The sequence below is a fragment of the Megascapheus bottae genome, chromosome 6, assembly GCF_031878675.1.
Source record: "Megascapheus bottae isolate mThoBot1 chromosome 6, mThoBot2.hap1, whole genome shotgun sequence".
NCBI classification, from domain to species: domain Eukaryota; kingdom Metazoa; phylum Chordata; class Mammalia; order Rodentia; family Geomyidae; genus Megascapheus; species Megascapheus bottae.
The window spans coordinates 35,960,419-35,977,016 of record NC_143514.1 but is presented as its reverse complement, the minus strand read 5'-3'; the positions used below and the strand labels follow the sequence as shown (position 1 = coordinate 35,977,016).

Below are 16,598 nucleotides of genomic sequence, written 5' to 3'. Positions count from 1 at the left end.
TCTGAGAAATTTGAAACAAGAGGATAACTGACAGGCAGGTATCATGGCCAGAGGCCGGGAGGCTATTCTTCAGCAGCTCCAAACTTTCAGCCCAGGACTTCCTTGTGTGAATGGTGCCAATGGAAACATATGATGTCCAGCCAAAACTAGAGCCAAAGCAGAGAAAACATGCAAAGAGACACTTCCAGTGGCAATATGAGGGGAAAGGAGTTTGACTCTACCTTCCTCTGATCTCCTGTTTCTGACCAGATTCTCCCAGTAGGCAAATCTTACCAGAACCCAGAATCCAGAAGATTTGAGGCAGTACTAATGGGAATAATATAAAACACAAGAAGCTAGGAGAAAGGAATGAGCTTGAGATTAAATAGGAAAAAAATGGGTAGAGTGCTTTTCTTTAATTTTGGTTAGCAATTATTATTGAAAAATGTGGAATTGTTTCCAATTGCTCTAACTAAAAACCTTCACATTGATATAAATTTATCATGTCTTTTTCAAGTAGAATTTCCCCATGAGAAGAGAGAGTAATTACTTTTAGTAATGTTTTACAGTTTAACTTTATTGTAAGTATTCTTAAATAAAATTCCCTGGGAATCAATGAAAGCAAAGTTAATTATAATATAACTCATAGGGAGAAGGAAGAACTTGTCTGTATACTATTAGCTCTTTGGAGAAAGCAAGATCTTAACATGCACTCCAAACAAGATCTTAACATGCACTCCAAACATTGTATCAGTAGTCACTTGAAGAAATGTCTACCATATCTAATTTTCCTTAAAATTTTCACAACAAACCATAAAGGTTCCACTATGACTTACCCTTCAAAGGAGAGGAATAAGTTTTAAAGAAATGGAGACATTTGCTTACCAAAAGAAGTATAGATGTGTAACTTTTTAAAGCACTATTGTTTGAATGTGATAGATATCGATTTAAAGTGGATTACACCAAATGTATTATATTTAATTGCATCCATTCCATTCTCTAAAAAAATGGGTTACCATGAAATGTAAGAGTCATAGGTAATAGCAGCACAAGTATGTTGCTTTACTCTGAACTGATCTCTAGTTCTGAAGGCTGTTTTTTTCTTTAATACCCTGTTTTAAAAACTGAGAGAGTTGAATGAAGGTACAATTTAACTCTAGGCCATTTACACATGTTAATTTCTTCTTTGGCATTACTCATGCTATAATCTCTACAGCAAACTCTGTCTTGTATTTTTTAAATCAAAGTAGCATTTCTAAGAGGAAAAGAAATTGCAATATGGGAGCATCACATTTATTCTATTTTTGCTACCACATGCAGAATTGTGGGATTAGTGGAGGATAAGGATGTCACAACCTGAAATGAAAATAAGCAACCTAACTCATGAATGTCTAAATAATCCTTCTAATTTTAGGGTTTTTTCTTGTTACATCAGCATTCCTTCACTAATGCCTTAAAGATAGCATCAGTACATTAAGTCACAGCTTAAGCAATGAGATTGGTATGGAGCTAGGAAGAAAAAGGTTGTATATGTAAAGCTCTTCTTAATTTTTAACATTTATCACATGCTGTTCTGGATATTCACAACTCAAAAATGACTAAACCTCAGGGCTCATCCTCAGGTTCACCAAAGTTCCAATTTGAAGTTCAAGGATAGGTTTAGAGTGCTCAGAAAACTTGAAATCATGTAAAAATAAGTGTAAAATGTTAAGGGTATGCATTTTTTTACTAGATTTCTAGACTGTTCATTATTAAAAACTTTAAAAGAAAATGAAGCCTTCTGGATTTTGTGTAAACCCACCAATGCAAATGATTATGTTACCTGCTTCAAATGGGTACATAGTGGAGTACCCAGTGTCTCTACTTCTCTTTCTATGTTACTAATAACAATATGTAGAAGTAGAATGACACAAAGACACAGAGACACAGCCCATACTCAGTCTATATAGAAAAATTTAGTTGTCTTTTGACAATATATTTGGATTTTCCTTAAGTTGTGCTAAAAATTGTATGATAAACAAGTCTATCAAATAGCCTTATCTGCTATCTTTTTTTCTTGTCCAAAATAAAGGTTATGGGATGGTATAACATGTAGGAATTAGCCAATGAAAATGACAGAATCCTAATATATATATATATATATAATTTAAGAAGGAAAACAAAATTTGGTAAAACAAATAGAAGTACAGTGATTACACAGAAGAACATACATTATTCCAACTGACTTAGATTTTATTTGCAAAAATTGTTCAAAAATAAATAAGCCATTTAGAGGTTTGTCATTTTTTTATATATAGGGAGATTTTCATAGTGATATTAGTATGTTGTGCTCTGATTTGGCATTACTTACACAGTTGATTTCTTTGTTTTTTAGAACAAAACACTGAAAATACTCCAAGACAGCACAAGTAATCATTCCTCAATTCACATACAAAACAACACCCAGAATTACTTATAGAAATATAAAAATATGTGTAGTTTGAGCTTTCAGACATGTATTAGAGTATGTGCTTCAGGAACTGCAATAAATACACACTGGTCTTCAAAGGGATTTCGAAGGGCAGGAAATCTTCCTTAAATTGTTCATTACTTTAAAACATCAGAAAGATAGGAAAATATGATCACTAGGGGTACAAAGAATCTCTTTTTAGCAGAAAAATCCTAAATGAAATCTACTCCTTTTTCTGTTTTCTTCTTTTATCACAAAAGCACAACAAAACAATGGCCTGCTTTAAAGAACATGAAAGAAAAAAATTAATTAAAAATTTCAGTAGAAATCTTTTGCTCTTCTAGTCAAAGCAGATTATGTGAAGATCGAAAATATATACTTTAAAAGTTAATTTAATTGTCATATGATAAATATTGTCTATAAATACGAATAAGAGAGTTTAATTTTATTAAAGCACTGGTAAAATATTTCTGTTAAAATACAGATCACAAATGAGACTCGGAGACTTATTCTCCCAACTTTCACAAATTTGTCATATTTGTCTCAATTTGTGTAGATATCAGACCATTATCTTTCTAGAGTTCAATAATTCTTTCTTACATATAGCAATGGATTAAATATTTCTCATTAAATATATACAAAGAAATTAATAGTAGTTCTGTAATTAATGTGGCATATCTTACAAAATTCTAGTAGGCTATTGTCTTTATAAATTGCAAGTATAGATTTTATCATCAATGAAAGAGGAAGTTTTGTGTTTTTAAGAATACTATATTCTTTAGAAGTAAAGGCTCTGGCATGGGAAAGTGATACATATGTAACTTACAGTTACTATTTCTTTAGTTAGTTTATTGTTTGTTTCTATACTAAAATATTAAGGACATGTTATAGCTATCTTTGTGTATGTCTTTGTATTTTTTAACTTATAAAAATAGTTTCCTATATATAGTGTCCATGGGTATAAATTAGAGTTGCAGTCACAATGGGAGTCAGTTTGTTTCTTGTCCAGAGTCTTCCTTGCATTTGCTATGGTCATTTTGGTATCTGTAGGCTCTGTAAATTTTTTCTTATTGCTGGTAATTTTTATTTATTTATACTGTGTCAGTTATTTAAACTTTTGAAATGTTCAATTTTGTAGAACTATAAATTGACTTTTCCAAGGTACATGGTATTATGACATATTTTTTGACTATTACAACTTTTTTCTCCTTTGGGTGTTTTGGGGAAGGCAGTCTATGCCATGGATTACTGAACCAGCTCACTGGGTATGAGCTGTCAGTGGTGTGTAGTATTCCTCTTTAGGATGCTTACATTCAATTGAAAGCACACTCTTTGAAGAGTAACTGTTATGGCCTCAGAATTATTGCTGTCCTGTTATTCACTGGCAAGTATGGTTAACATATCTACATTTGGTATTTAATGACTCATTGAAGGAAATTATATTGCAAAGATTTGACTCCATAAGATTGGTTTGGAAATTTATTCATAGAGTAAGGCAATAACCAAGAAATTGTCTCTGTATCATGAAACATTGAACTTAATTTATATATATTCAATATTGAACTTATATTTAAATATTTTTTAGTTTCCTGTACTATAGGACATATTGAAAAGAATATAAATAAAGATCCAGGAAGTGAATGTTGTTTATCCTCTACGGGTTACTGTTGAGTTGTTCCGTACATCTTCCAGCGAGTGGTTCTGGAGTGACTCACAGTGGAAAAGTTTCTTTGTTCTCAAGAAGAGGATGAAGGCACCATGAAGTGATTAACTGATCCTACTTTTATTTCTCTATTGGCTGCTAAGAGGTTTAGAAGTAAATGTTTTATGATGTTCTAAAAGTATGTAGAAATCACGAGACAAATTTTATGATTTAACATCACGTCTGGCTGCCTCCTATTTTAACTTATTTATCTTTGACCAGCTCCTTTTCCATTTGTGTTGATGTACTGAATACTTCTTTATGAGCCACTTTAAATGTTCCATCTCGAAACAAAAAGTTAATAATAAATGGTGTTGGAGTGTGTTGTCTTTCCACTTTACCAAGGCTTCCTCAAAACAGTGACTAAGCCAAAGCCACTTAGTACTTTGGCATCACTGGGTAATAGATTCTGCAGGGTGTAGTTAAAAGCACAAAGCATGTTTTGGAATATCCTGTGATCAATTCCTGAGATGGCAAAAAACAAGGAATGACAGAAAATTAACCAGAGTAAAGAACTGAGCTAGAGTGCACCATAGTGCATCTCAGCTCTCTCATCAGGAACTCTGGAACTGACATTTTATACCCATATTTCAACCAGAATTGGATGATTGCTGGTCTAGGTAGAACTTGATCTTCAGCATGGCGGTTTCTCTGAAACTGAGAAAAGCCTAAAAATGGATAGCCACTGGATGCTATTGGCATTCCTAACAGTTAACATATCTATTTTTGGAAAAGGGAGGTGCTGTACCCCACCTGGTATAAATATGGTGAGTGATCATCCCTGGGAAAATTAAATGCACTGAGAAGTCATAGATTTATACACTAGGAAGATGTTCTACTTTGCTCAGGAAACTAGATTTTTCACACAGAATTAATATTTCCCTTGAGTACATTACTTGATTGATAAAATTATGTGTATTTTTTACTATACAAAATCTAGGAGAGTCTAATATATTGTATGTATAACCTAGACTGTATACTCGAATTAAAAATTATACTGATCATACATTCAAACCAAGAAATATGACATGTTTTATAATCTCTACTACAATTGTGAATTTTATGTTCATAACTGATTCTGGGATAACTTATAGGTTTATATTTATGCACAATAAAAACTGCCCTGACTGAGGATTAACTCACATGATCAGAAACATTGAATAGTTTCCTTTTCTTATTGAATATATTGGCTATGTTCCACCACTTTAAAACCAAATTCCTAGTTACCTTGAGAATACTTTGTTCAGCTCAGATGGAGGAAGATAAACATCAGAAAGAAAATCTACTAGAGGCTAAATAAAAAATACAAGTAAAGGCTAGACACAAAAACATGGATGGAATTGCAGACTGAATGCATTCTTTTTTTGCTGTTTCCCTACTCATTTATATTAGTAGTTGAAACAAATCAAGGACACCAACAAATTTCCTAAGCATACTCTGTGTGTGGGCAAGTATGTCATCCATTGTTATCTTGTCTCTAAAATGACTTCTAAAGATTTACTCCCCTAATAGCACAGTTGCAACCACTGAAGATGACTTTTGTTTTAAAGTAGACAGCATATGTTTGCAGTCAACGATTAATACAGTCCTCTTTCAATGGCTAACATTATCTGGGTGAGTACTAGATTAATAAATGGTTTAGCCAAGAGCATATGCTTCAAAACTATGCAGATATGCTTAAGCATCTGTGCACATCAGTTTATTTCTGTTCATTCAGAGGAAATGAAGCTTAAGTGGGATTGACTTTTTATGACATTTATTTAGTTCTTGAATGACTGACAAGCCTATTAATGTATTCCCTGAACTTTATTAATATAATTGGAAAATGGCCCACATGTCAATCAACTTTTTATAAATAATTACCTTCATAAATACTGTAAAATTATTAGCTTTTAATTTAACTCAAGCACATACTTTCAAAACAGTATCATGGCATTTCTTATTCTGGTGGAATAAAATGCAGTAGCAAATATTGAATTAAGTCCATCCTTAAATGTTTGAAATTTACCTACCATTAAGTATCCAGTAAAATGAGCAATACTGAAGTAAGTAATGTAAAAAATTTAAAATTGTTTACCACTAGCAATTAACTCATTTAAGAAAGGGCTTAAAATCTGTATAGGAATAAAACATATGCCTGGGCAAGGCTTACACTCTATAGTCAACATGGAATAAGAGAAGGTGAAAAAAGGAAAAATAATATGTGTGTCTTGTAAACATAAACTTTACGATGTATAAAAATGTCTGCTATCTTGTCAAACATTGCTACCCGGCCCCATAGTTTCTCCCACTTTCCTTCCCCCTAACTCCTCTTCCTCTGAAGCTGTAAAGTTCACTTCCAACAGTGTCTTGTGAGTATCACTCTTGCATTGGTACACCCTTTGTTTTTTATCTCACCATTTTGTGATTCTCTGTACTTTTCCCAAATCAGCTAAACATATATACAAGACACCAAAATAAAAATAACAGTGATAAGAAATGTACTCATCACCTTACTTATGTAACTGTACCTCTCTGAACATCACCCTTACAATAAAAATTTGAAAATCTGTTCTATCTTAAGGATCTCAAATGTATCACTTGCTATGTACATTTCCTCTTAGGAACATACTACAAAACATTGAGTGTTCTATATAGAAACTCAGATTAGAAGGAAAAGAATTTAAGAACAGATTAAGCTTATACAACAGCAGTAGTATGCTTGTGTTTGAAATCTTACAGTAGTTTATTTCATCCCATATGTCTATGCTTTGTACTGATCTTAAATTCAGGTCCAGGTGTTTTCTCTTCCCTTATTGCTCCATCCTGTTGATTATAACTTGAACCACATCTCTAATTCCAGATTTTTGCTATATAGAGTTTTGCTGCCTGGACTAACTTCAAACTATGATCCTAAGACATCAGCATCCTAAATAATTAGGATTTCAACCATGGACACAAGGCTCATGTTCACACACACACATTCACATATGCTATCAGATGTATGTGAAATATATAGAGATACAGTATTTATTATGGTATCTATGGATCTTTCTATGACATATTTTTCTTGATCCATTTGTCTATTTAGGGGAATTTGGGTTAATTCCATATCTTGGCTATGACAAATAATGCTCAATGGATATGATTGTGCTGGTTGATTTAGTGTGGATTATTAGATAAATGCCCAGGAAGAGAATTACTGGGTCATAAGGAAGCTCTATACTTAGTCTTTTGTGGAACTACCAAATAACTTTGTAGAGTAGTTGAAATTTATATTCCCACAAGCAGTGTCATAGATTCCCCTTTGACCACATGTATGCCAACATTATTTTTGCCAGTCCTGGGGCTTGAACTCAGGGCCTGGGCATTGTCCTTAGTCCTTAAGATTTTCTCGAGGCTAGAGCTCTACCACTTGCACCACAGCACCATTTCTGGCTTTTTCTGTGTAGATGGTACCCGGGAATCAAACCCACAGTTTCATGGATGGATAGGCAAACACTCTAACACTAGGCCATGCTCCCAGACCTGCCAGCATGTTTTCATTGTAAGATTTCTTTATATTACACTTTCTAACTTGGGAGGGGTGGAATCTAAATGCTCTTTTAATTTGTATTTCATGTCTGTTCAGAGACATTGAACATTTTTTCATAGGTCTAATGGCCATATTTACTTCTTCTTCTGAGCAATTTCTCTTTAAGGAATTAGCCCATTTATTCAGCAAGATGTTTCTTTAGGAGCCTATATTTGGAGAGGGTGGATAATTAGTTGAGTACTAAATACATTTTTTATATTAGACCCTTGACTGATATATAATTGGTGAATATCTTCCATTCTGTGAGCTTTCTATTCACCTTGTTAGCTATGACCTTTACAATGTGAAACTTTTAGGTTTGATGCGATCCCATTAATCTATATTTCTCTGTTGTGATTCTAGACCTTAGAAAGTTTGTCCTGTGCTTATGAACCAAGGCATTTCCCCTACCTCTTTCTGTAATATTTTCATAATTTCTGGGCTTATGTTGAAGTAGTTAATCTATCTTGAATCGATTCTGCCTCTGGGATACAGCAAAGGCAGTACTCATAGGCAAATGTATACCTTTGAGTTCCAATATCAACAATTTCGGGAAATCTCAAATCAACAATCTAATGATGTACCTCAATCTCAATGAAGAACAGGAAATAAACAAACACCAAAAATATATGGAAAAATAATAAAAATTAGATTAGAAATAAACGAATTTGAAACTAAAACCCCCAAAGTATTAACAAAACAACAAATTGGTTCTCTGAAAAAAAAATATCAAAATTACAGACTTTAGCAAATCTAACTAAGAAGAAAAATCATCCAAATAAGTAGAACTAGATTAGAGATGATAAACAGAACTTCTCAAAAGAAAAAAAGTGAAATTCAGATTATGAGGGAATACTTTGCAAACTTTATATCAAGAAATCAGAGAATCTAGGAAGAACAGATGAATTCCTACAGAACGTAGATATACTCATACTAAATCATGAAGGTTTTAACCAATTAAATAGACCCATAACAACTATTGAAACTGAAATGACAATAAAAGGTCTCCCACCCAAGAAAAGCACAAGGTGTATTTATAGCTGTATTCTTTAAGACCTTCAAAGGAGAACTGGCACTAATATCCCCCAAATTCTTCAGGATAACTAACAAACTCATTCTAGGAAACAGTATTGCACTCATACTAAAATAGATAGGGACTCATCAAATGAAGAGAACTGTAGAACCATCTCCTTGATGAACCTCAATACAAAAATTTCTCAATAAAATTCTAGCCAACAAACATCAATAACTAACCAAAAATATCATACACTATGCTCAAACAGGATTCATTACAGAGATGTATAGCATATATATATATATATTAACAAAGCAAGAAAAAGAAAATATGATCATTTCAACAGATACAGAAAAAAAGCATTGGACAAGGTGCAACTTTATGATAAAAATTCTGGAGAAGCTAGAAATACATGGAACCCTCAAAAATAATTGCTGTATAAGACAAATCTACAGTCAGTATTATACTTAATGGTACAAAACAATTTCCTCTAAAGTCAGGAACAACAAGTCAAAGATATCTGCTCTGTCCATTCCTATTTAATATAGTACTGGCAAGAGTAAAATATGAAGGGGATCCAAATAAGGAAAGAAGAAATAAAACTCTCCCTTTTGGCAGATGACATGATCCTGTACGTAAAGGGACCTATAAACTCTTCATCCAAACTACTAGAGCTGATCCTAAACTTTGGCAGAGTAAAAGGTTAGAAAATAAACTCACAAAGATGTGAAGGTCCTCTGTTGTGGAAACTTAAAAAGCAAACTGAAGACTTGAGGAAGTAGTAAGGCCTTCCATGTTCCTCGGTTGGAAGAATCAACATTGTGAAAATATTGTCCAGAGAATTTTACAAATAGAATGAAATACTCATCAAGATCCCAAAAGATTCTTCAAAAAGTAGAAAAAGTATTTTAAAACTCATATAGAGTAACAAAAGACTCTGAAAAGCAAAAGTAAATTCTTAGAAGGAAGAACATAATTGAGGAATATCAATACCAACTTTCAAACTCTGTCAAAAGCTATGGTAATATAAACAGCACAAGAATAAGTTTGAGGACTAATGGAATAGAAAAAAAAATCTAGAAATGGGGCCAGGAGTTTGGCCTAGTGGTAGAGTGCTTGCCTAGGATGCGCAAAGACCTGCGTTCCATTCCTTGGAATGGAACCGCAGAACCGGTGCTGTCCTTGAGAAAGTCCAAGGACAGAGCTCAGGCCCTGAGCTCAAGCCCAGGACTGGCAAAAAAATATAGAAATGAACCCACAGACCCATAGCCATCTAATACTTGATAAAGAAGCAACAAACATACAAAATTGGTTGTTCATATGCAGACAATTAAAAATATATATATATATATTACACTAGCTTTTGAAGCAACAAATAACTCCCTTCTGACATCTCATAATAATCTTTGAATTAAAATAGACTCTTGTACTGGCAATATATCTGAATGGTAGAGTGCTTGCATAGAATGCTAAAGGCCCCAGCTTCAAACCCCCAGCAAGAGTAAAATAAAATAAAATAAAGGTGGATAGGAGAAAAGTATTGCATTTTCATATGAATCTGTATGGCCACAGTAAGCACCTATTGAAAGCTCACTGATTTGTTTTTCAAATCATAATTTTCTTTTTAAAACAAATTACTGAAGAAGTTTAAACTTAAAACTACTTATGAATATTTGAAGTCCTGTTTCAATTTAAGTTGAATTTACATAAGGAAATAGATCTATGTAATGTCATACATTAGCAATAGTTTACAGACTTATGCCATGTTCTAAAACTCATTTCTAGCCTGATTAATTGAAGGGTAATTTCAGAAACATTACAACTAATGTGTTTACTTTATTTCTTAAGATTAAACATGTATTCATAGGCACAACAGTATCACATAATGTTATTAATTTTACTTAAAAATATTCTATTGTCATTTTTGTCCATAGAGCACTATCTTTCTAAACAACCAGAATATAATCAATATTAGAAAATAAATAAATAATACAAAGGACAAACGCACACATTTTACATTCTTCTAATATACATTTTAAATTATTTATAACTGGCATCATATAGAATTTCAATTTGTTTTCTTTTGTCATGTACCTCTCTTTCATTTTTCTCTTTATTTTTTCCTTCCTTCTGCCCTCCTTCCTTTCCCCCCTCCATTGTTTTTATTCTTTTCTTTTTCTTTTGTTTTTGTGCCCATCCTAGGGCTTGAACTGAGGGCGTTGGCACTGCCCTTTAGCTTTTTCTCTCAATGCTGGAGTTCTACCTTTTAAGCTACACCAGGTGGCTTAAAACTTCCAGGTTTTTGCTGAATTGGAAATTAGAGTTTCACAGACTTTCCTGCTCAAGCTATCTTCAAACCTACATCTTCAGAGCTCAGCATCTTGAGTAGCTATGATTACAGGAGTGAGACATGGACACTGCAGTATAGGATATCACATTTTAAGGGACATGGAAAACAAAGTAATTTGGTGAATCTGTTTGTCCTCGGAATTATTAGTTAGCTAGCATGTCTCATAATCTCTCAATTGTAAATAAAATATAAAACATTATATAGATACATATTTTGCCAACAATTCTATTTAAATAGTTAATTCTAGAAGGATGCTGCCTGTTCTTTGGGACTAGCAAGTAAATAGTAGTTACAGTATGAAAGAGTAGGAGAATGACCTTTAGGAACTCTTCATGTTTCACAAAGTTTCATATTTCAATGTATCTATCTGACATAGGTTTCCAAATGCTTATTTCAGTATACTGATTATGAGATCACAAAGATTTATTTTAGAGATGATGCAAAGAAAGAGAATGAATCATATATAAAAATCTTAATGTAGGGTTCATAAATATTTCTTGAGCTTTGTGAAGGGTTCAATGCCTATAATTGTCATTGCACTTACAGCACCTAGGTATGTAATGCCCAGAAGACAAAGACAACATATATTTTACAATATTGTTACTAGCTTCAGAGTTATTCTTCTAGATGCCAATGAAGTACAGACATCCATAAAATTGCAGTTTGAACAGGCATACCTTGCACAGTGAGGTGCACTTGCATCGTTCTCGGGGTATGTTGAGTCTGAACAGAACACGTGTATGGGCCATCATCTGTCACATCTACATTCTGTATCTGGAGGCTGTAGTCTCGTTTATTCAATGTTGAAATGGAAACCCGAGGATCCACTGACCACTTATCGCCTCCAGCAAAAATAATACTTGATCGGTTCAGCCAGGCACCTTTTGAAGCTCCATCTTCCAAATAACATCTAAAATGTACCAGAGACAGATGCCATTAATCAAAATGAAAATGAGAGAAAACATTACCTGTGTGCTCAGTGTTATTTCCATATGTGGGATAATAGAACATTATCCCGTGCAAACATCAGACCTGCACCCAGGAGACATGAATGTACCAGAGTGGCTTGTGTTCCCCATGCAAATATGAAACAATACCTGAATACAGTTGTCAGTCCTTTAACAGCATGTCCTATGTAGGTATATTTCAACCCAGATCAAAACTCCTTTCTCATTCTCTGCATGATAAATAAATCTAAATAAATTCAAATAAAACAGTTCCATGTTTGAAATGATAAGCAGAAAAGGTCTCTGTGTTCACCTGGTTTGACCTGTATTAGAGATGGGTATTACAAATGAGGCCAACTAAGTGTTAATTTTCAAATTATTTAAATCATTATTAGTATGTAGTTGTGTAAGTGTTTTCAATTCAACATGCCAGTTTTTGAATACAGTGTATATTGATCCAGGTCATTCTTTCATCATTCTCTACCATCTCTCCCAACCCCAGCCCTCAATGTACCTAGTTCTATTTTACATGTGTTCACTAAACATTATGACTGTATTTGTCTGCTCTGCTCTTCTCTCCATTCATCTGTCCCTCAACCTTGCACTCCCTCCCCCCAAACACAGACAACACCTGTTCCAGTTTCCTAGTATATATTGTGTTAAACTGTAAGCTTTTCACAAGAGTTAAACCACTGGAATCCTCCCACCCCACACATCCTATACTATAGTTGAAAATGTTTGTGCATATATTCAAGTTGGAAAGTCCAGATCAGAATCAAACTATTTGCTAATGTACATTGAAACTCTAAGCTATATTACTGATAAAACTATAAACTGATTTTATTGCTGGCTGTAATAATTAAATACAGCAAATCTAATATAAACCTTTTAGTAGCAGTTTGGGCTGTCTTTTCAAAAAGTGACCAATAGTGTTTCTAAAAAGCATTCATCTTCCACGACTTATAAGGAATACATTTATGTCTTTCAAATGTGTTTTAGCTTCCAAAAGTGTTAGGCTTCTGCGAACAGTTGAGACACCAACAATTAACATTGCAAAATATTTTTATTAAGTCATTCACAACATATATTAGTCATAAAGGACAATTACATAATCTAAAAAGGTCCTGAGGCTAGAAAGAAAGTTTATGTTTTGGGATATTTTGGATAGCAATGCCTAAATATAAAGATGATAGTATGAAGACACAGCTTTGTAGGCAGAAATTTTACACATGGGTTGTGCCATGTAAAGAGCTAGACATTTCAATGAAGTAGAAATAATCATAGAATGCAGGGTAGAATATTTGAAAACTGAAATTGGGACAATCAACCACTGCCAGATGACATAGTAAGCAACAGAACAATTAGTATATATTTTAAGGACAAACCAAAGCAATTTATTCAGAGTCAGATACTATAACAAGATTTACAAATACTCTTTTAGACTTAATACAAGTCGAGCACTTTACGATTTGAACAGAAGGCTATGGTCATATGCCAGTGATTTTGCTGAGGCCAGGCATTCTGTTTCATCTTGAAAATGTTCTACTACAAATTAGAGATTGGTTTTCTTAAATGAGTACAAAGCACAGCTACAGAATGAAAACACACATACATCGAAATAGTTTGACAGCATTTCTACAGAATACCATGGGGGATTGAACACAGTATTTGAGATTGCTACCAAATTGCCAGCTGAAAGCAACAGGGCAGGCTGCTGCCAGCTGTATGAAACTCATCAGTGGGGGAAGAAGTAAGGAAAAAGGTGCAGGGCAGAATGTAATTTGCAGTCAGTTTGCTATCTACAGAATCTAAAGTTAGAAGTCAAAGTTGTAAAGGTCATAATTAATTGAAAAGCTTTTCTTTATGGAATTAATGAAGAAAATAGGCTCCTTTTCACTGGTATAATTAAACAATTACAGTGTATTATAAATTTAAATAATGTGCAGAACCAATATGGAGGAGACATGTTTCTCATTTTACAAGATCACATTTGCTCTGTATAGGCTAGAATTCTGAATCATCTTTTCTAGGCTGGGATGATTCGATAGGGTCATTAAATATTTGGGTGCAAGGCATATTTACTGTTTACTATCTGCAATCATGGCCTTCATACTATATCTTTGAGGGTTCTCAAAATAATCTCATAGCATATAGTTTCCTATGCTCTCTACCACTACAAAATAAATGGAAATGTTCAGGTAAAAAATGGCATTCCCAAGTCACTGTATCAACAAGAGGCAACGTTGAATTAATAATCAAGCCTTCTATTTATTTTTCATTCAAAGTCCTTTCCACAGTAATTCAGATCAAAGACTTTTCAAGTGGGCTACAGAAACAGGAAGATGATGAGAATGTTGCAGATATTATGGCAAGTAATTTCTTATTTACTGAATGTGACCAACTGCTTAACCTATCCTATTCCAAAAGATGCAGAAAATTAATTATTAATGGATAGTTTAGCATGAAAGTTTGATTTAGAACACTCTGTGGGGGCATTTTCCTTTCATTGGAGACAGGAACATCTGTACCTTCCTTGTGGGTTGTCAAGAATATCACAGGATTATTTAGTAAAACCCAGTATGTTCTGGCATCGGAGGCTATCACATAAGAATACAATGCCTGTGTGTCATTCTATATTTTAAAATTCACAAAATACATAAATATTCTCTATAGAGTTTTGAAGTAAAATAGAGGATGACTTTATTTCTAAAGCAGGTGATAAAATTCATGATTAAGCCAGATACACATATACATATTATATATTAATATATAATATATAATGCTAGCTATATAAGATTCATAACATAAGTTTGGTGAGATAATTGCAGATAATATATATTTATACCATTTATTTGTACCATTATAGAGACTCCTTAAGAATAAGAACCCTGCTTGCCTAGCATGCATGAAGACCCGGGTTCGATTCCTGGGTACCACATAAAGAAAAAAGCCAGAAGTGGTGCTGATGCTCAAGTGGTAGAGCTCTAGCCTTGAGAAAGTGCTCAGGCCCTGAGCTCAAGCCCAGGACTGGCAAAAAAAAAAGAATAAGAACCATGTTTTCATATTCACACATCCCTTTTCTTTTCTCCTTCCTCCCACATTTTTTCCTTTGTAATTAAAACTTACTGTTAAAATGTATGTATTGTATTAAGAAATTTAATAAACAGAGAAAACATGATCATAACTGTGGGGTCTGAGTGAGAGCCAAGTTAGAATGATTGACAGCAATTTATGTATTTTGGTTTTACTTTGGAGCACAAAATTTCTTTCCTTTAAGTTAATGGATTCTGGGGTCAACAAATAATCTTTTTTAAAAAACTGGTATATATATATATATAATTTATAACAGAGCAACAATGACAATGCATATCCATGAGTAATGACAGACAAAATGGGACTTGGTCATATGGAAAGTCATAGGATCATCATGACAGACTCTGAGAGTCTCTAATTTCTAAGCTTGACTCCTGGAGCCAGTCCCTTTCTCCTGCCACTATATATACCAAATATTGTGATCCCTTTAGGGTTTAAATCAGATTATCAACACTCCCAAACTTCATAGTCCATTCAAAAGAAAACACTAGTCCAATGGTGGCCCACATCCCAACTAGTATAAGACCAGTTGCTTTTCATGACCTCATCTATAGCTATTTCAGTCCTCTCCTCTGGGCTGTGGTCCTCTACCTGAGCTTGCAACAATTCAGGTGGCTTTTGTCTTTCTCCTCTCTGATCCTTCCATCCTGAATTCAAGTCCCCCAAGGTACTCCAGAACTTGTTTCCTATCTAACTTAGATCTTCACTGAACATTCTAGGTATTAAGCAGGGAAAAAAAATACACCACTGTTCCATACATCATCATTCATCATGATATTATTTTACTTGCTTAGTTTTTTTTTTCTCAACTAGAATACATCCATTTGATTCCTTTGTTTCAGTCCAAAGGCCTACAGGTACTGAGCAAAAATAAATGTTTACTGAGTAGATCATTGAGAGGAAATTTAAAATAATTTACAAAATAAGGTTAATATAAAGAATATTAGTATCTTAATCCTCTCAACCTAGTTGAAAAAGCTAAGCAACACCTACAAAAGACATGTTAACACAGAATTAAGTGCAAATATATGTATCATAAATAATAACTATAATAACTACTGTATGATATTGAGGATGTGCTAAGTCAGCTGAATGATTATGTGAAGAACTGAGAACAGCCTGGAGTGAACAGAGACTTTGTTGCTATTATTTGTTTTGTTATATAAAGTTTGTCTTTTGATAGTATTTGTGTTTGAACTTGGGGTCTCTGATCCTGTGATTACTAAGCAAGTAACCCCACTATGCCTCACCTTCAGCCCTCATTCGTGTGTGTGTGTGTGTGTGTGTGTGTGTGTGTGTGTGTGTGTGTGTGAGATGGAGCTTGAACTTGGCCTGGGTGCTGTCCCTGAGCTCTTCAGCTTAAGGCTACCACCCTACCCCTGGGCCTGGGCTGTGTCCCTTAGCTCTTCAGCCCAATGCTACTGGCCTACCCTTCCCATTTTCTAGAAGTTAATTGGAGACAAGAGTCTCAGGTCCTTTTGTGCCCGGGAAGGCTTTGAACCTTGATCCT

The 16,598-nt window shown here is 33.9% G+C and overlaps 1 protein-coding gene across 1 annotated transcript in view; it reads right to left on the bottom strand.

The window, feature by feature from the left end:
- The window catches only part of Negr1 (neuronal growth regulator 1), a 791,453-nt gene that overhangs the window by 463,624 nt on the left and 311,231 nt on the right, over nt 1-16,598 (bottom strand). Inside the window, exon 2 of the mRNA XM_090334607.1 lies at nt 11,726-11,958. Within this exon, the coding sequence (XP_090190733.1) occupies nt 11,726-11,958 (233 nt within the window). The remainder of the gene's footprint in view (nt 1-11,725; nt 11,959-16,598) is intronic.